This window comes from Dama dama, chromosome 32, assembly GCF_033118175.1.
Source record: "Dama dama isolate Ldn47 chromosome 32, ASM3311817v1, whole genome shotgun sequence".
In the NCBI taxonomy this organism is placed as follows: Eukaryota; Metazoa; Chordata; class Mammalia; order Artiodactyla; family Cervidae; genus Dama; species Dama dama.
Genome location: NC_083712.1, coordinates 32,661,144 through 32,682,196, shown reverse-complemented (window position 1 = coordinate 32,682,196; position 21,053 = coordinate 32,661,144). Strand labels below are relative to the sequence as shown.

General features: G+C 52.0%; 1 protein-coding gene across 3 annotated transcripts in view; it reads right to left on the bottom strand.

Moving 5' to 3' along the window:
- Positions 1 to 342: 342 nt before the first annotated feature.
- Positions 343 to 21,053, bottom strand: part of RBPMS (RNA binding protein, mRNA processing factor) — a 197,998-nt gene continuing 177,287 nt past the window's right edge. For 2 of the 3 annotated variants that reach the window (XM_061134506.1, XM_061134505.1), the window contains 3 exons: positions 14,964 to 15,033; positions 8,338 to 8,439; positions 343 to 1,783 (listed from right to left, as the gene is read on the bottom strand). In XM_061134506.1, the coding sequence (XP_060990489.1) occupies positions 8,394 to 8,439; positions 14,964 to 15,033 (116 nt within the window). In that variant the 3' untranslated portion in view covers positions 343 to 1,783; positions 8,338 to 8,393. Of the gene's footprint in view, positions 1,784 to 8,337; positions 8,440 to 14,963; positions 15,034 to 16,952; positions 17,087 to 21,053 lie in introns of all 3 variants that reach the window. The other variant, XM_061134503.1, reaches the window with a different exon arrangement.

The following is a 21,053-nucleotide window of genomic DNA, read 5'->3' as shown; positions in this document are numbered from 1 at the left end:
TGAGTATATTTCTTACTCTTAATAGCCAGTAAGAAAACCACAAATGTAGGTTGCAGAGTCTTTGTAGGCTGAGGTGGATGTGCAGTCTGCTGAGTGCAGTAAAAAGATACCAGGAGAGAGGTATGTGTCTCCCCCGTGAACCTCCTGTGGGGTCTGGAGGGCTCAGGGCTGTAGAGTCCCTGTGGGTCACCAGGCACCCACAGTAGAGCGTTTGCACAGGCTCTCCCATCCCTCCCTTGGTTGCTCCGTCTAGACCTGAAAATGGGAACAAAATCTGCCATTTCCTAGATTGCAGTATGGGATGTACTTGGTTGGTCTTGCAAGAAGGAATTTGCCAAGCAGTGGTGTGACAGCTGGAATTAGCACTTTATTTTTAAAAATGACAATAGAAAAGTACCTTTAAACAGTTTATAAAAGCAGAACAGACCGTGTGGAAGTTGCTCTGTTTTCCTTGGAAACAAAGAGTCCAGAACTGTCACCATGAACCAGGTGGCGCTGGAGGCCTCAACAGCGCTTGGGTGCACTGGGGACACCCCTTGCCAGCATTTCTCATAAGTTTAAGAGCCTCTCACCCTTGGCTCTTGTTTGTTTTGTGATGACCTTTAAAAGCGTCTTGACACCTTGATTTCTAATAGAAAATAAGAAAACTAAAAACCCAACACCAGTTATATATAATGATTATATATAATCATTAGAACATCAAAATCTTCAGCACACTGTGAGCAGATCAATAAGAGAGCTTGTGGTCATGTTTAGTATGTCAGCAGTTAAAAATTCATAGGTCAATGTATGTTTACACACGGCTGCTCTTCCACAGTGGGGAGAGCGTGAGGTGACCCTGGAAGAGTGTCAGCTTCCCACACGGGACTGACCCGCGCATGGAGGGAGTCTTGAAGCAAGCTGACCTCTCGTCATTGCTCACGCATCTTCCCTCAGGCCAGTGTGGCAAAGTGTCCCAGTGAGTACAGCGGGATTCAAGGTCAGGTTTTTAAATGGTTCATCTGGCCTGGTGCTGCCAAGACTCAGGAACACCAGCTCAATTCAACTGACATTCTGCAAATCGGCTGGGAGGTGCCCACTGCGGCCACGTTGGCAGGGCTGGGCTCCCAAGCGGAGGCTTCCCCTTCAGACTCAGCACGTCCACTGGGGGTGTCGTGCGTCAGCGGGGCTCAACGCAGGAGCCTGCTGTTAGAAGAAAAAGGCAAGACCCAGAACTTCACACACAGTTTGTACAGTCACCTCTGGAGCTGCTGGGCATGTTTAAGGGTGCACCTTGATGAGGAATCTGCACCAGGCACCACACCAGCAGCTCTAACCTCTGTCGTCACGTTACTCACGGACCCAGGCCAGGTAAACAGATTTCTATACATTCACCATATGATCCTGAAAATTCCAAACCATGCCTCAAACATGCAGCTTATTTTAGAGGGAAAAAAATAGATATTTTAAATTACAAGCATTCAAAAGTCAAGCACAAAATGTGTGATCCAACCCAGTGTAAGATCATCCATCCTGTCATACTTAAAATGTTTGGTATAAAAATACTCACTCTCTTGGTTTTATCATTGACATCTTTTATGTTTCATTTGAAAATATCTCCAAACTGTACAGAAATGGCAGACCATGCGTTCACAAATAACACACTATTTCTTACAATTATACAGTGTAAAAGAGTAAAACACTTTTTATTATATATATTTTTTTCTTTGAGAAAGACAGATGTGTGATAGAGGCTGTGGCAAAGTCTTGAAGGGCTCAAAACTGGGCGCGGTGTTTCTCAAGCCTGAAACAGAAAGAAGGTGTGTAAGAGGAGCTGATCTCACAACCATGGAGAGTCCTTTCTCTGAGCCGCAGGGCTGTGTGCAGACACGGGTGGATAGAAGTCCCTGCTGAGAAACCCCTGGTTGCTCCCCTTCAGAGCTGTGCATACAATCGTCTATGTAAACACAGAATCCACTCACAGACCCTCTCCACAGCGAGACCCTGCGCCAGAGGCCAGGTGGCCTCACAGTGGGGAGTGGGTGCTTCATTTCTATTTATCTTTTTCTCACTAGAAACCTCCTTCCCCTGCAGCTGCAAGGAAACAGTCATACTTGCTTGGTGGTAGGAAAAAGGGCCTTTGGACAATCAGCAAGACTTTGCCTCTGCCAGAGCCCCGCCCTGGTCCCAGGAGTTTCTTAAAACACATCTCAATTCTTTGTGTCTGAATTTACTCGGTGGCACTAGTGGTAAAGAACCCACCTGCCAATGCAGGAGCTATGAGAGATGTGGGCTCAATCCCTGGGTCAGGAAGATCCCCTGGAGGAGGAAAGGGCAGCCCACTTCAGTATTCTTACCTGGAAATCCCATGGACAGAGGAGCCTGGCAGGCTGCAGTCCAGAGGGTTGCAGAGACTCAGACCCGACTGAGTGACTAAGCACGCGAAAGGGCTGCCTTGGTTAAGTGTCCTACTGTTAGTCATTTTACTTTCGTCTGGCTCCCCAGTCCCCGAGTGTGGAGCAAGAGGAAAAGATGGAATGGATGAAGAGCTTTGAGACGCAGGAAGTGGAAAGGGGATTTTCTTTATTTGAGGCGGCACGGGATGGGAACGTAGAACAGTAACACAAAGGTTGCAGCAGCTAGTCGGAGTGTGCAATCCAGTGTTACCCTGTCATCTGTGATAAGAAGAAAACTACAACCCAAGCATCATTGGACGGTTGTTTTTTCCAAGAGAATAGAATTTAGAATTGACCAGCAAGGAACCAGAATCGGTGGTGCCATCAACGTCAGGCATGAGTGAAACTGCACCTTGCCTTCATCTCCTGCTGCTGATCCTTCAGTTCTCTGCCCTCCTCCAGGCAGTCCTGTTCTTACCTGTACTTATCATGGGGACTGGAGGGTGAAAAGTGTTTTCTCTGCGTTGTTTGTGTGAAAAGTATTATAAACCCATTACAGTACAGTACTGTTGTGTTACTTGGGTACCTAGGCTAACTTCGTTGGACTTAAGTTTCACTTCAAGAGCATGTTTCTTGTTTGTATGTAGGGAACTTACTGTACTGCCCTGTGTTAAGACTTTAGGAAAAGGTATTTAGCAAAGAATCCTGAAATTAGAAACAAATATAAACACTCTCAAACATAGCTGATAAGATGACCTTAATATTCCTGTCTAAGCCAGATCTGTACAGTGGCCAGCTAGATCTGAACTAGGACCCAATATATCTTGTCACCGCCTAGTTTTTGGATGACAGTCCAAGCAGGTAAAAATAATAATGAGCCACAAGCTGTTAGACTGAATGCAGCAACCACGTACCTAGGGATCATGGGAAAAAGTCCTCGAGGAGAAGGGTGTTGATTTCGAATAGGGACATGGTTCTCTGAAGTTAGAATAGCGCTTACCCTGTCTCTTCAGCCTGTTGCAACTATTAACCAAGGGGACGTGCTAAGACTGACGATTAGAGAGAGAAAAGTGTGTGGCCCCCTTAGGTTGAGAAATGCTTCCAACTTAAGCTCGGCGATCCCCACCTCCTCCCTCCACTTTCTCGGAAACAGGACTTACTTGTGCAGCAGGAGGAGGTGCCCTCCTCAAGGAGAACCCCGCTCTGACTCCATTGCTTCTGTCAGTGCCTAGCACAGTACCTACCCCACCCCCACCACTTGCTCAATGATGGAGGAATCTAAGTGGGTACAGTTTAACGCTTGCATAATAGGAAATCAGAAACACAAGAAGCAAGACAGTCATCCATATTCACGAGCAGTTTGCTGGCTTCTAGGTCTTTGTGTATTTTCAAAACTAAGCATCCACTTTTACATGATTAAGATCATACAGCTATCATGCTTTTTCACACATCACGAATATCTACCAAAGTACCAAAGCTACGCGATTTTGATAACGAAGATATACCAGTACACCAACTTCATCTGGAAGGACCCGTCCTTAAACCACATGTCTTCTGCCCCCTGAATCTTTCTACCCAGTAGAAATCACGATCGCGTCCAGGTGAACAGCAGGAAGCAGCCCTGGGGTCAGGAGCAGGGTTATGGAGGGTCACAGCAGCTGCCGTTCCCTAATGACCTGTCGCGCTTAGGGCCTCATGCCCCCATGTGATCTTCGGCCCTCAGTCTGCCCCGGGAGCATCCCCCGCGCCTACCCCACCTCCCAACCTTTGTCCACAGAGGAGAGGAAGCAGCTTCAGGAAACTGGAGGCAAGGCCAGTTTCCTTCCTCCACACTCTGGGCTCATCAGGCCTGGAATGACAAGTCCTACGTCATTGCAAACTTGGCCCCGCGCCAGCAACCCAAGCTGCGGACATGGGTTGCAGAAAAACCGATTCTAAGGAGCAGCAGTTAACTCACCAGGACCGCAGCAGGCAGCCCCAGGGCCCTGGGACCCTGAGGGGCCTGCAACGGATGGCAGACTCTGGCAGCCTGCAGGCTTGGAGAGCAACCAAGACCGATGGCCTTCAGGGACTGCGCAAGCAGGCGGACGACCCTTCCGTGGTAGGCCCACAGCTTTAGCCCCTGGAGGCAGAGCCTGGCTGGTCTAGGCCTGCTGCCTTTCGGGAGCTGAGGCCACCTTTGAGAAGTGCACCGTGCCCGCTCTGGCCTCGTTCTGGCTCCACAGCCAGCTCCCCCCATTCCACTCACCTTTGTGCTGGATGTTTCTACTCAGACTCACCACCTTGCCTTCACATACCCCACACTCTGGGGTCACCCTGACACCAACATTACCATCTGGGTTCGCCTCACCTGGTGTATTTCCACTTGATTCTTCATTTTGCTTTGGCCAGCCACATGACAGTTCCTAAAGCACCACCACCGCCCCCCCCCCCCCCCCAGATTTTCAGTGCCTCCACCAGACCCTCAAAAGCTTCGGTAAAATCCCCTTTCAGCAAGACCATGCTGTCTGTATTCACACCTCCTCCCTTCTGCTAGTGTATCTTCCGCACACACAGACCCTCCCTCCTATCTTTCAAAACTCAGCTGAAGCCCCACTTCCTCCAGCCTTTCCTGGTCCCTTCAGGGCTTTCTCAGCTCTTCACAGGCACTCTTCCCGTCCAGAGCACTTACTCAGATTACACAAGGATCACCTTGGATTATTTTCCTCCCTAAGACCGTCTCCACCTCCCTCTACTCCAGACACAGTCACTTGCACGTGGCAAAAATGCAGACACTTGGGACGCGAGAACAAATGAAAGCAGAACGATGGGCCGTGAATGGGGAGAGGCCCAGAGACGTGAGCTCCTAGACTTGTTGATGCTGGGGCTGGGCTGAGAGCAAGGACGTGCCCGGAGCCCATGCAGAGCTCTGCACGCTGGCCCTGGGGGTGGAGCGGGAGTCACCACAGGAAACGGGGACTGGGAACGCACCCGCCCAGCTTTTCAAGACAACAAGCCCACCTGGCTTCAGGATACCCTGTCCCCTTGCCGGGTTCCTGAGCAGAAAGGTGGATGGAGCTGGTTAACCTAGGCTGAAAGACGGATCTTTTGGAGTGAAAAAGGAGAAGGAAGGGGGTGCGAGTCGATAGCTTCCTGAGGTTTTCCGTAAGTGCTGGGTAAATGCCGCTCTCACATGGGAAAAGAATGTGTCCGCGCTGCCATAGCTGTTCCAGACTGAACAGAAGGTCAGAGTGTGGCTATTTCAGTCCCTGTAAACAAGGAAGGGGGTTTAGCTAGAAACGGGAGTTCAAACCCTGGAATGTATTAACAAGGACACTTTAAACGCGGCAGAGACCTCCGGGAACACGGCACCGGGGTGGCGGTGGGGGGGAGGGGGTCAGGCCCCGCTGTGCAGACAGCAGACTCTCCTCACAGAGCCTTTGCTGAGAGGGGGTCAGCCGCGCCACATGACGGGATAAACGGGAAGACGATGTGAACCACGTGGCACCCGCCCAATTTGAAGGCAGTGGAGAATGTCTCCCGATTCTAAAGCAGCTCCCTCCAGCTGTGTGTTCCGCAGCGCTGGGGACAGCTGCTGATGTGCGTGGGTCCAGGGCCGCCCTCCCCAGAGGTGACATGGTAGGTTCAAGTCTATTGATTCAAGCACCTTACGAGCTTTTTGTTTTTTTCCTCCCAGCAGTAAGAAAATCCTGTTTTCTACCAATCCATCCCTATATACTTGACCTGTTTCCTAATGATTTCTTACCCAAGAGTTTTTCTAACATTTGTTCATTTTTACTAAAAGTCAAGGAATATTCCCTTTTACCCAAATCCCAACACCATATGACTAAGGTTTCTAATTAATGAGTGGTTTAGTTTTCATTTTCTGTCAGCTTTTTTTTTTTTAATGTTCATACTAATTTGTAATAAAAAGACTAGTTAATGTTTAAAAAGGGTCAGTCGAAACATCCCCGGTGGTGCAGTGGCTGAGACTTTGCGCTTCCAACGCAGCGACCAGGGTTCGCTCCCTGGTTGGGGAACTAGATCCCACGTGCTCCAGCTAGGAGTTAGCATGCCACAGCTAAAGATCCTAAGCAACGCAACTAAGACTCCGTGGCACAACCAAATAAATATTACGAGATAGAAAGCTTCACAGTCTAGAGTCTCCAGGGACCAGTCTTCTGTGGTTAGGAACTCTTCCCTAACCTAAAGACGCAGCCCCCCCCCCCCCGCCCCCATCTGTGCAGCCACTGCCCACGGGAACAGAATTCGGGCTGGCGGCCCCACTGTGGGAGACCCTCCCCTCTGCCCAGGCCAGGACTACCTCTGCAGGGCTGGCTGAGCTGCGCCAGGAGGTCTTGTAACTCCCTGGGTGGCCCTGGGACCCAGAAGCCTCACTAGGAACAGGGCTAGTGCTGCTGAGCTGCCTCCCGCGTCCACACTGGCACCGCCCACTCACTCAGGTTCATCTGTGGTCAGACTCCCAGCTGCCTCCCCCCAGGACCAAGCCCTGGTTCTCCTCCCCCTCGTCACCAGGCCCTCCCACTGTCCACGGAGTCACGACACGCTCCAGCTGCGTCCTGACGGGGCTCATCTGTTTGTGCCCCAATTACTGAAGTCTGGGTTGATTTATTGCACTAAAAAAAGTAAAAAAAAAACCTACTCTAACCTGCTTCTAAAGTTATATATGGGTGGCTTTCAATTGGTCCTTAAATTTCCCCAGAGTCGGGGAGAAAGCAAAATAAAATCTTGTCTTTTTACTGAGTGGTAACATCAATAAGAATACCGTGGGCACTTCCATTAAGGACCATGACAACAGGAAAATCTGACCAATCAGAAGCCTGTACAACTGGTGGGTATCTGTCGGCTTCCCCCAGTGATGTGGGAGAAACGTTTACCTGTTAGCAAGTTTGGTTAGTCTCTCCTGCATTGCGGGCAGATGCTTTACTGCCTGAGCCACCGGGGATGCCCCAGGTTAGTCTGAGAAACAGAACTCACTGGGGGAAGAAAGACCCCACGTGCTGGAGGCCAGCTCCCCGCACGGGCACCACACGCCCCTCTGGAGGACAGGAGAGGGGGTGTTCTGAGCACGTGCTTGCTCACCTCCCAAATGTGGTAATGACCTCCTAGGCCCGACTGCCCGATTCTCTGTCCTTAGCAGGAATCGTGTTCTCCTTCTGACTCATCTTTGCTTTATAGGCCCCTCACAGGGATGCAGTCTGCCACCTTATTTGGGCTGAGCCGTAACTGCGGTTGGCTTGCCCCTGGCATTCCTGCTGTCCTAGGTCAAGCTTTCCCAAAAGACTGGAAGCCCCACGCACGGTTCGCCTCTGGAACTCTGCTGCACGATGGAGATCTCACTGCACGGCTACAAGCAGAACTGAGCAGTGACAGCTGGTATCGACGGAAAAGACGGACAAGTCACCCAAATCTTCACCACCAGAAAAGCCCCACAGTTTAAGAGGAATCCAGTGAGATTCCATTATGGTTCAGTCACGCTCAAGGCCCATCATCGCTCTATTTCTGAAAGGGCTCATCAAAATGTCTCTTGAGTCATAAGAAAGGGCTACACTATATTTAGCATAAATGGATTAATAAGAGGGATATACATACTACAGCTGAAGATTTCCACCAAAAGTGTTAATTTAAAAAGAAAAAGGCTTATAGTTAAGTTCCCTTCGGTGCACGATCTCATCCCCGGATGCTGCCGGATGAGAAGTGTCGACTCTCAACCAGGCATAACCCAGCAAAGCTGTGAGGACCAAGCACTGAGCCACACGCTCTTAACCTGCAGAGCTCACCTGCTCTCCTGGGACGACGTCTCTCAGCAGGCGGCAGCCGGAGCAGGTGACAGAGCTCGCCCCGATCCCAAGCACCCACCCGGCGATAGAGCACGACCACACTGCTCTATCTACACGGTCGTGCCCGGCCCAGGACACGCTGCTTCTCGGGAGGAACTGTTCAGCCTCGCCTTGGAACTCACCAGCACGCTCCAGTTTTGCAGAACAGCTCGAGAACAGTAGCCACTTGAAGATTGCATTAATACCCACAAGACAGATTGCAGCCACCATCACACACCTGGAACCTGGGGTGGAGAAAAGAGCAGCCGTTAATACCAGTGTCATCCACGCTGGCTGGTTCCGAGGGCAAAGAGCTGAAAGGCAAAGGCCCCAGCACCTGCCTGCTGAGCCCGAGGACAAACATCACTAGGAGTGACCAGGGTCACAAAGGGCCCATGATGCGGTGGAGTGGAGGAGCCTCTGCGGGGCAGGGGTGAGGCGGCCGGCAGCAGAGGGGGGCTCCCTAATAACTAGGCCAGTGGGGAGGGCACTTGGAGAAAGGGGTGCCCTTCAAGAGTACCAGGGTGTAAGCTCCTCAGGGGCAGACTGGCAGGGCCTCTGCACACACATCCCCACAGGCTAGATCCCCAGGACTGGCCAAAAGCCTCAGGTACCCCGAGAGGCGGAATCCGAAACCAACTTCAGGGGCCACCCCAGACCCCAGGGTCAACTCTGCTCAGCCCAAGGCCAAGGAGCCACCCTCCAGGAGAACCACCTGCTAGAAAACAAAAACCCAAAGCAAACATGTGTGAACATACATCCTGCTATTCCCAAGATCGGAGAATTTTGAAACACTAAAAGGGACAGAGCATCAGCGGGCCACACATTTTGAATGTTCTTCCTGCAGACATGGCTGCCTCTGAGCCGGCTGGTTTCATCAAGAATTTCTGGTGCTGAGGAATCCCAAAGGAATGGCCCACGTGGACCCCAATCCCCACTAACGTTCCTCAAGTTCTCAGCACTGCTCTTCTTCCTAGGACAGAGCACCTGCTCAGGCAGGCTGTGTGAACCAGAGGTCGACTGTACAAAGTTGACCCCAGGAGGCTGCAGGGAGACCCATGCCCTGCACTGAAAGGTCACCTTCTTAGGGCATTTCTCTTCTCAGAATCAAGGCGGGGGGGGGGGGGGGGAAGTTCTCCCCAGAATGTCACTATAAAAAACATTAAAAGATGAACAGATGTGATTCTACTTCCCTAGTAAAACTTGGGTTATCTGAGGACAGAAAAATAAATATTCACCCTGCAAACAAAACGTCTCCACTCACCCAACTTTCCCTGGCCTTGTCCACACTTGCCAGGCGAGGAAGGAGGGAGACCCAGAGAGGCCCTGGGGCGGCCAGACCAAGGCTGCATTTTTGGGATGCTTGTTGTTTAAGAAATCATACTGATGACCAGATGCCACTCAGCCTCTGGACTGAAGCTTATCGTGATGACTCAGGTCTGGTGATTTAAGAGTCCTGGGACCCTAGCTTCTCGCCCCAGGTTCTGGGACCACAGGGTTTTTATCAAGCCGCTCTTTGTAGTTGTTAACATCAGCAAATCTTATCTGCACACCGGGCGGGCAGACAGAACGCATGGGACAGAGTCTGCTCTGTAGACACCCCAGGAGATGACTCCCTAAAGGAACACAACAGAGGGGAGTCCCAGGCGTTCAGCTTTAACTTTATGGGGAGCACATGGGCCTTCTGAACCTGCACCTTCAGCCAAGCGGGGCTGATGGTGTGAAGGGTCGGGGCAGAGGTGCAGGTGGGTTCCTGCAGGCGGCCCTGCCCTGCGCCTGTGGGGCTGCCCAGACTCAGTATTCTGCTCTCTGTGAATGTCTTCCAGGGACTGGACCGGCAGCTCCCTGGTGCGTGTGCTCAGGGGTCTCCCAGCCAGAAATAGACTATGGACGAAGGGTGGGGTGGGGGCGGTCACACAGTCTGGGTTTGCAGATGAGCTGGTGAGCAGATGCCTGGTGTGTGTGAACTCCCAAAGCTGGAAGGGACGCTTCGACCCCAGTACCTGGCAGGAGGCGGGTTCTGAGGCCCATCCCTACTTTTTAATGCACACAGGAAGCAGAACAGACCAACCCCAGACTTCCAGGTGGCGAAAATCACAACCAGGGCATGTAGAGACCCCTCTCGGGGCAGGGCTCATGAACTTGGGCCTCCCAGGTTCGGGAACGCCAGCAGTGCTTTTAAGTGTCACCCGGCTCAAGCCTGTTCACTTTGATTTAGCAAAAGGGGAGGTGAGCAGAAGAGGAACAGAGAAGTTAAACTGTTCCCTAAACTTGAGTAAAGTGAGGTTTGTTCTGGGGCTTCCCAGGTGACACTAGTGGTAAAGAAGCCACCTGCCAATGAAGGAGACCTAAGAGACTCAGGGTTCCATCCCTGGGTCGGAAAGATCCACGGGAGGAGGAAACAGCAGCCCACTCCAGTATTCTTGCCTGGAGAATCCCACGGACAGAGGAGCTGGGCGGGCTACAGCCCATAGGGTCACACAGTCGGGGCAAGACTGAAGTGACTTAGCAGGCATGCACACCCAGGTTTGTTCTAGAAAAGGAACCCCATATAAATATGGGCGAGCTTTCATATCTGCTCCTGTGTACAAGGAAGCACCTGCTACCCTTGACTTTTGCCTTTTTTTCTTGTTCTGCATTTTCCCATTAGCCCTTCTCACCACCTGGCCTACTGTGTTTTAGTATTTATTACTCTTCTCCCTGTTGTAGAACGTCTCCACCAAGGCAAGGGTTTTGTCTGCTTCTGTCCACTGCTGTATATGCAGCACCTAGAATAGCCCCTTATGCCCTGCAGACCTTCCCTGAATATTGACTGTGTTAATCTGCTTCAGTGTGATTGAAAGACCGTGGTTCATAGAAGAAAGGGAATGGCCCTGGGGCCTCTTCTAGGAAGAAGGCGGGGGTGATTGCAGGAGCCACAGCAGCTATCAGGGCACCATGAAGACTCTGCCCTTCCCACCCTGCTGAACTCATAGGTTCTGCCTGGATATCCAGCTCCTGGACTCTCTGGATGATAGCCATATACCCAAGGCTCTCCTGTTCACAACCAAAGACAGATGAGGCCATTCCTCCCTGAAAGTCAACAAAATGAACAAACAGCTTCAAATCCAGCTTCGTTATCTCTCTTGCTGTGTCCTCCTCTGATTTGGTGAGGCTATAACTACATGTGCCTATAGTTTCTATGCTGTGGTTTTGGTCCACGGCCAGGAAAATTTAATGAGTTTCTAATGAACATCCTCCCACATCCACTCCAACTCTCTTTCTTCCCCTTTTTTTCTGATTTATTTAATTATATTTGGAAATGCAGGAAAACTGCATATCCAGGAACTCCAACCAGGAAAACTGCGTAACCCTTATTCCTTCTAAGGATTGACTACAGACTTGCTTGAGTGTCCTATTCTCAAACCATCTGAGAAATTGATCACTTCCATTCAGTATTATATATTCTGGGATTCTCTACCACATGGCTGAACCATCAGCCAAACTCTGTAGTGAGGTACACACATTGCAACCAGACTAAACATCATCTGTCAAGCAAGATGTTGAACAAATTAAAGAGTCAATAACACCCAACCATGGAACAACCACTCTTCTAAAGGCCTTAACTTACGCCGCTGATGGTGGTCCACACGCACACGCACCTCCTTAGGAGCATCCTGAGTGGTAATTCTCCTTTCACTCTGAAATGTTTGTCCATGGCTCTTGCCCATTAGAACTTAAGCTCTTCAGGGGTACAGACCTAGTTTCACACATTTCTACATCTATCACATGGGAGATACATAACACGTGTTTATTTAAAGAATAGAGAGCTCGTTTACTTTTCTAGTCACCAATTTCCCTTTAGAAGTATGAGCTCAGCGTGGGTCAATCAACAACTTAGATGTATTAACATGTCTTTTGTTACCCAAATGTTCAATATTCACTTACATGACCAACCACTGTGGCCACAGGCATTAGTTTCTGCAACACCACCCCGACTCCCAGTCAATAATGTGTTTAAAAAATCCTTGAGGGCCCCCTGGGGGAACAGGCCTGAAGTCTTCAGGGTCCAGAAGAAGGCAGAAGTGACAGCCGGTCTGCTCCCAGGTCCTCGTGTCTGACACCAGATGTCACTCCTGCTCCAATTCTGAGGCCATTGTTCCAGGCGGGAAGGAAGCCCTTTCCATTGAGAGCAGAAAGGCCATGTGGGTCACCAGTGGTGACATGGGTGGCACTTAACCTTCACTTACCCTTTTCAAGAGACTCATTCTGCTAGAAAATGTTTGCCATTTCATCAGCACCACTGTTTTCAGTTCTAACTTACATTTCCCTGCGATTACTCAGCCTGGATTATTAGCTGTCTCGGAAAGGGCTTGGTCCGAGAGACTGGACGGAGCCTGAGTAATGGGGCCCTGCTGAGCTGGTCTAACTTCAGGCGGGATGGGAGACTGCAGCCCCAACCGCACTTCGGTGTAATGAGCTCAGGGATCTGTCTGCCTCCCTAAGCACCTCCTCACCCCACTCACGTCCCCCAGACCCCAAGGAAGGCACCTGGCCCATGGCCCAAGTTTATCTCAGAACAAATGATGCAGCCACAGGAGACGTGACATCTTTATGTGGATCTGACAGTGTTTCAGAAGTCCTACTTCAAGGGGAGTTGCCGGGGGATGGGGCGGGGGGGCCAACTGCCAGCCCTTCCCTGGTGCCTACGCCGCCGCCACTAGGTCTCTGGGGATGGAGGGAGAGCTCTTCAACTGCTTACCGATCACGTCTTCCCTTTGTTCTTTATAAACACTTAAAGCAAAATCCTCCCTTAGGCCCTATGCCACCATCACCACCTTTCGCCAACTGGAAATGCCAGCATCTCACACTGCAGACCAAGCAGCTCAACACTGCCCTCTCCTAAGGGCCCCGGGTGGCCCCCGCTCCCGGTCCCTCTTCACCGGGGACAGGCTGACTCCTGACAGTCGGGGGAGCCTTCAGGTTCTGTCCCACTGGCCTCCCCTCCGACGTCATTCATCTCCTCAACTGTTAGCTGATGCTAAAAAAAAAAAAAGCCATATCTACATTCCACTCCGTGATCTCATTTGTGAGCATCACAGTTTCCGGTTTTCTTACCCTAGACACCTCTAGGTGGATGCCTACCAGCCTCCAAACATTAAGAGGTAAACACAGTCATGAGAGAGAGAGGTGTGTGGGGACAGTGCCTTCTGGAGCTTGTAACATGACCGTGCTGGACCCACGTCACCTGCTCAGAGAGGCAATTCCCACAGAATGGAATGACTAAGGCTTTTCAGAACAAAGACACAATGGCTGGGGATATATAAATCAAGTGTGAAAGTTAATTATGGGGACTTCCCTGGCGGTTGAGTGGTTAAGACTTCACCTTCCAATGCTGCGGGTGCCTGTTCAATCACTAGTTGGGAAGCTAAGATGCCACATGCCTCATGGCCAAAAACCCAACCCAACCAAAAAACCCTTCTATAAAACAGAAGCAGTATTGTAATAAATTCAACTTTAAAAATGGTCCACATAAAAAAAACATAATAAAATTTAATTATGGGCATGCATATCGATATGAAATTCTGTACAGATTAGGAAATTCTGTACTTAAAGGGACTCTGGAACACCTCAAAACTTAAAATTTGTGTTTTCAGGCAGGGAAAAAAGTCTCCCTTAAATAACAAACTTTAAGATGTCATAAAATATTTTAAAGGAACATTTTAGGTATCTACCATGAACATTTGAAATACAATTGTCATTCAGTAACATTACCATTTCATTCAAGTGTATTTTACCACACAGAGAAGAACATCATTCCAGAATAAAGGACAAATACAAGTAGCTTTAAGGGAAGAACCCTGGTTTTTCCCCCCTCTCATCACAGATTAGTGACAAGTTGACAGATGACTACTGTTCCGAGGGTTATAGGTATGAGGGCCAGTGGTTCAGGTTCTGGGTAAGAGATGAGGGCAAGGTTTCCCAAGGTGTGTTCTAAGTAAAACCTGAGTCTCCTACAATTCTCTGAGAATTCTCTTAAGATTCTCCCAAGATTCCTGGTCTCAAGTTTGAGAAATACTGCATCCTAGAGTTTCCTGATCTCAAAGATTCACAATGCTCACGTTGTTATAAAGTTTCTGATAATTGCTTGGTGAAGAAATCTTTTTAGCTCCAACCCTGGAAAGCATGCAAGTCTCTACCCAAGGACAAGTACTCTTTGACCATACTCAGAAATACATTGGGTTAGGGGAAGGAAAGGTACAATCGTGGCTTATTGAAGTTGATGTCTTCCAGCACAAAAATGTCATCCCTCATGTTACTTATTGACAGAGGAAGAATCCTGACGGGTCGGAGGGTGGACGGACACGGGCCACCCATGGCGGGTGGGGTTTCTGAGGCTCTGATGCCCATCGCTAATCCTCCTGTTTGGTGAGCCTCTGCCTTCTGACCCAGGATGAGAGCCCTCTGGAAGTCCTGACCTTTTATGGTACCCAGAATGTCAGCAAGTGAAATCTGCCCTCAGCAGTACCCCTGGAAATGGAAACGAAGGGGCCCTGAGCCACCAGCTGAGACTTCAGGTCAACAGGGCAACCTGCCTAAGGAAAGTCAACCTCAGAACTCTCTGGGCCATGCGGGGCTCCTGAGGTGAGTGGAACGACCTTGGATGAGCCCAGGAAGCACCTAGGAGTGGGCGCTGGGGCAGGACAGGGGCCGCCCGGTTACAAACATCTGCTCTGTCCTGGGCCTGTCCAGGCGCAGGACACGGTTCTTGTTGAAAGCAAGTACTTACGTAGGATTCAGCAGAACTGACGGGACTTCCAGCCCTGAGAAGTAGCCTCGGAGGGAGGGAGCCAGCGCATCTGGAAGACATGTGGGGAGAAGGCTGTGAACCAAGGCCCCAGATGCACGCCCACTCCTCACAGGGCGGCTGGGCCCCCACCCCCTTCACTGTCCCCAGGTCCTTGCCTGCGGGCAGCTCCCCATCAGGGGCTGAAAAGCATCAGAGCCACATCCTGAGAATGCCTCCAGAGGACCATGCTCTCGGGAGCCCTGGTGGTCCCCTGCTCCCAGCCTCCTTTATAGCCAACAGCCACTGCTGGCCTGGAATCTGCCCATCAAGCCACTATCCCCATGTTCACCCAGCATCATCCAGGCTGGGGGGCCAGCCTGCCTAACGGTTGGAAACTTGTCTGTTTGGTCAGGAAGGGGCGGTTCCTGACACCATCCATGCCAGTGTTCAGGTCAGGAGGGCTTTTGAGAATCTGCTCCTGTGCTTTTAGAAAAGGCCTCTGGGGTGTCCGGTACCCCATGGCCTCTGCTCACTCTGTGGGACCCCGCCTCTTCTGTTGGTTTCCAGAATGCAAGGCCAGCCCGACCCACAGATGGACTGTGATGCTGGGTGCGCTTGGCAGAATGCTCTCCATCCTGTACGGAGGAAAATGTGAAAAAAACAAAAGGGCAAGTGCCCTTCGGCTTGAACAGACGTCCATCTATTGGCATCGTGGGCTTTGCCCCTAAGCATTTGGACAGAGGCGAGAGATGAGAGGTCCCCATTTACCCCTGCTTCCATTTATACTCCCCACCAGCCCCTGAGCATCACAGAAAGCAGCGCTGGGGCTGGGGGGAAGGCGGGCAAATTACAGCAAAAGGCAGAGGCTGCCAGCAGAGGACCCAGAGGTGGTACCCTCCGTAGCACGCAGGAGGAAGACTGCTCCTTATTTCAGTTCACGGGAGCTTGTTTCTAGAGTGGAATGCGATTCTGGGAGGAACTTTACCCGGGCAAATCAACTTCCGTGGTTTAATGAAATCAAATCTGCGGCAGACCCCTTTTTCGCAGTCATCTTATTTGGCTCTCCAAAGCGTGAACAGATGAAGCAGCCCTCTGGCTGACCCAGAGGTGCAGGGGGCCTGGAGACCTTCCACCTCCTCTTACCTGATAGGTACAGGTGGGGAACTCGGCCGAGGGCTGGGGATTCTGAGTGGTGTCCACCACGGTCAGAGCCCAGTGGGCCCAGGGCTGGCTCAGGATCCAGGGCTCAGGCTCCTCCAGCTCTAACTAGATCCTACAAGCTGGGCTGTCTGGGAATGCGCCCGAGGGCCCACATCGGACCCTGGCCTTTCCCCGTGGGGCACGTGCAGAAGTCTGCAGGCCCCTCATCTTCGACCCCGTATCCTTCACTGAGTGACGTGTCCCTCTGACTGTCATTCTACCGTGACGGGCCACACTGGGGACACCATCCCCGCTCGGAACAGAGGGGTCTGGCCTCGCTCACTCCCTATACCAAGGGTGTATATGGAACTTCTGCCTACACCTGGACTCATGGCTTTGTGCATCTGAATCCACTTGCTCACTAAGCAAAGGGCAGAGTTGGAGCTACCTTCCTGAGAGGCCCTTGGGCCAGCTGTGCCTTAGAGACCCACTAGGGCAGAACATCAGATATGACTAGGAACAGGTTTACCAGCCAAAGTGGGGCCTCTGAATCGGGAGGACGAAGCTGTATTCCTGAGGGGGCCACCAGCTGGTACTGAAGCTCTTTTGGGACCGAACCAGAGTCTTTTCAATACTCATAGCAACAAAAGGGACACGGATCAAACCTTCACATGCAGGTAGGCTAAAAACACGTCACATGGGGAATTTAGGGGGTGCAGAACAAAGTAGGGAGAGAGAGAGGGGGAAACGTGGGAGGCAGGGGCGGAAGGGAGAGAGGGAGGGTAGAGGACAGGGGAGGAGGGGGAGAAGGCAGAAGGGAGAGGCGCAAAAGAAAAAACTCATACCTACCCATGGCTTATGGCTTTGTGCATCTGAATCCACTTGCTCACTAAGCAAAGGGCAGAGTTGGAGCTGCCTTCCTGAGACAGGTAGTAAAGGATGGGGCGGGGGCACAGCCCCATGGCAGGTGGGGGGCTGGGAACCTAGACACACAGTGGAGGGGGGATGGGTCCGTGTGCACCGGGGTCGGGGGGGAGCAGTGGCAGCGGCCGGTGATGCCCAGGTGCGGGGCTGGGGCGCGGAGCCCAAGGCGCGCTGGTGTTTCACGGGAGCCCGGGGGAGAGGGGGGACCGCAGGGTGGATGGCATGACTCCCGTTTCGGTGCAAGTGACGGTGACAAGGAGACCCCCCCTCCCTGTCCCGCACACCCGCTCCAGCCTCTCCACGCACACACAGCCTCGCACTCTCCAGGGCCCCTGCCTGCGGTGGGGACCGGAGCCCCGCGGGTGATGGGCAGGCAGATGCTGAGCCCGGGGGCCAGGAGATGCCGGGCTCAGCTGCGCTGAGGTACAGTCAGCCCACGGGCTGGTCCTCAGGGAAGGTGAAGGGGCAATGGGCCCGAGACCCACTGGGACTTGGCCACTCTTGCGCATGCCCAGAAGGTGGGCTCTCCCCCGCCGCCCCGCCTACCCCCCCCACCCCCGCCACCCCAAAGGCTGCCTCCTTCCAGCTCTACCGGGCTCAGCGCCATCCCCCTTCCAGCAGGAGCTGGCCGAGCCTGCGCTTGCCATCAGCAATGTCCCCGTGCCCGAGGAGAGCAGAGCAGCGGCAGGGCTCACGGGCAAAACCCCAGCACAGGCAGCCAGCCCTGCGGGAAGAAGTGTTCTGTGCTAATCACCGCTCTCCTCTGAGGAGGAGTTCACCCTTACGCCCACTCAGACTGCCGTTCTGCTGTGGTTTCTGGCTCCGGGTCACTCGTGGCCACTCCTGCCCCGCGCCTAGGGGCTACTTAGACGCGTCATAAACACTGGGGAAACCCATGACTTGCTGACTCTGGCTTGAGGCGCCATTGAGCGTGGCTGACCTTCCTCCTAAGGCCACCGTCCTGATCAGCTGAAAAATGCACATGTGCTCAACCCCATGTACGCTCACAATGCTGTGTGCAATTCCGGGGGCCTCAGAAGTCCCTGAAAGAACCTCTAACACAACAGATATGATCCAAACTGATCCTGCTATTATTGCTCTGCACCAGAGACTGCTAGACACAGCGCGCAGACAGCGCCATGTGAGTAAGCAGCATGGAAGACCCTGGGCGCTTCCGCTAGAACCTCATCCTGACTCTTGAGAGTCATCCCTGTTTCGATTCACCAACCAGGGAACACACTGGTGTTCCACCATTGCGCTTCTTGAGGAAGCTTCCTCCCCAAGGCAGCAAGGGTTAGTCTCTACCACCTCAGCATCATACCAGCTCCAGCGACTGGTGACAGGAGGAGAGCAGCCAGGTAAGAAATGACTCGGTGCAAAAATAAAGTGCTAGAGAAGAGGGCGAGATACCCAAAAAACATCCATCCTCTTCCATGTATAGATGAGGGACTAAGGCCCAGAGGATTCAAATACAGTGACTTCACATCCTCAACAGTGTTGCCAAGGATAGGAAGACCTTGACTGGGCTCCAGAGTGGGCTGCCTGCCTGCCCCACTTGCTCTCCTATAGCGGCTTTTGAGGAGCACCCACGGCAAAGCACCCAAAAGGCTACTATTTTATTGTGCTCTTCCTTCCTAGTGACAATGCCATCATCATCCCACTTGCCTTTAGAAACAGTCACGAGAAGTGCTTACTAGGCGGCTGGCTCAACTCCTGGGAGCCACCATTAATAAACATCTCTCGGTTTAGCTATTTTCTTCTCTGTGGACTCAAGGGACAAGTCTAGACCAGTGGTTCATAGAACATGGTCCCCCGACCACCAGCATCACCTGGGACCATGTCCGAAATGCAGAAACTGTTAGGGGGAGGGCTCAAGCACCTGCATTAATCAAGTCCGCCAGGTAACGCTGCTGCATATGCATGCTCAACTTTGAGAGAGCCTGCTCTTGAAGACGGTTTCCTAAAGGTCAGCCGGAAGAAGCGAGTCAGGCTCTGCCGTCAAGTACGTTTGACAGAAAAATGCACCATCTCAGCAGATTCTAGATCCACATCAGTATGGGAAAAGCTCCGAGAAGTTGAAACAAACCTGTCTGGCCTGATTTCATCCTGGGTTTCCCAAGTTTATCGGATCACATCATCTTTTAAATTACGTAACAGTGTTGAGAAATGCTGGTCTGGAAGGTGCCTTCCAGTGGTGACATTTGGCGGATGCAAGAGGCTGAGTATGCCGATGCGTCAACCAGCTCTTGAACAAAACTAATCAGAGCTGGCCATCACCAGACCAGCTGGTTCCCTGGCTGTCTGATCTACAAGGCACAGTCGCGACTTCCCTTTCCTAAGGCGGATGCTGGGCCTGGATGCAGACTTCCCAGCACCACACTCAGAACCAAGCTCTCTCTCCTCTTGAAGACATGGAAGATTCTTAGGTGGGTTTCTCCCACTGTCCCCAACACAGAGCCCTTAAGACCCTGCTAGAGCTTTCTCAGCCGCAAGCCACCGGCCACCAGCCACTCATACGCTATTTAATCATGATCAACTCTGCCCACCCCCGACTCCGGCTCTATGGCTCCGCTCTTAAGCGGTTTAAGGTCAGGTCCCACAGCAAACTCCGCTGCGGGCTGTGGAGAGGCGGCCAAGCCGGAGACCTCCTCTGGTCCAAGAAAGTCCAAACTCACCCAACAGACCCCAGTGATGATTCACAATTACAAAAAAGATGACCCTCATGATGGGATGAATTACAGGATTCTGTGAAACAGCAACCCTCCCCATTTCTAATAAAGCATTTGCCAAAACCAGAAGAACACTTGCCAGGAATTTCTCTACCCCACAAGATGAGGCCCATTGAGGACCATTCCCTAAAGGAACGTCCAAACCCCACAGTCTCCCTTCGCCCCCTCCTACTCTTTCCAAGGACAAGGAGGACACAGAATTGCAATCAGCATTTCTTACTATTTCTTTTACAATACTCTTTGCCATGCGACTGAACAACTCTGCCTGGGGCGATTAAGCAAATGGCTGTTACCTAGACAAAAATGTCAAGACTTCTGTGAACTGGTTCAAAGGTTGAAGTTTGCCATGTGACCCACTCCAACAGCTGGTGGGGGGGTGGGAAGAGAAGGCCGAGGCCAGGGCCCAGCCCCATGACCTTGCACCATCTCCGGGTCTGAACAGTGGGAGGTTGTCGGGTCTGAGTCCAGGCAGCCACAAGGTCTAGATCCCAAGAGCAAGGTCCTAGGCCAGTGAACCCCTCCCGCTAAGACCAATCACGGCCGGACTTAATTAAACATAACCCTTCAGGGATCATCTTCTCTTCTGGCCTTTTCAGATCTCTCCCCATCTCTCCTCAGCACCAGCTCAGCTCGCGCTTCCAAACAGGCATGCGAAATGTGCTCAGACATCCCAGAAGTTCACTCAGGACGCCACTCGGGTCGAAGGCACCCAGGCGTGTAACACCCTGTGTCAGATTAAGTCCGCAGCGCTGGCTGGTCATCCATATTTAATTGTCAGTCTGTTAATTTTTAACTATGTTTGCTATCAAGGGCCATTAGAGGTCTCCGGGAGCTGGGGTCGGTGGAGCGAGAAGCGCTCGGTGGCAGAGTGGATGAGACTTGGAAGTTGGGGCGTCCCACTTTCCCCTCCTGTCACGGGCTTCTGGCCTTCCCCACCGGCAGTGCCGGCCTTGAATAAAACATGATCCCATTTGGAGCTCGTTTTCCTTTTCGCCCCTGTCACCACGGGTTTTCTTCACGGAGTTCACTTGCTTTTTAGGCCGCCTGTGTCTTTTAATTCCAAAGTTTCTTGGTAGCCTTTCTTGGTTCTGCTCCCGAAGCTGTTTGAATCCATGTCCTCTCAGATGGTATCTGGGACTCATCCCGCCGGAGGCCAAACACCTGTGGGGGCGGCCAGCGGAGCTGCCCCGGCCTCCCCTCAGCTCACGCCGCAGCCCTTCTTGCCCGACTCCAGATGCTTCTTTACCAAAGTGTGAAGCCTGGGCCCTCGGGTTTCTGCTGCTGGGGTACCAGTCCT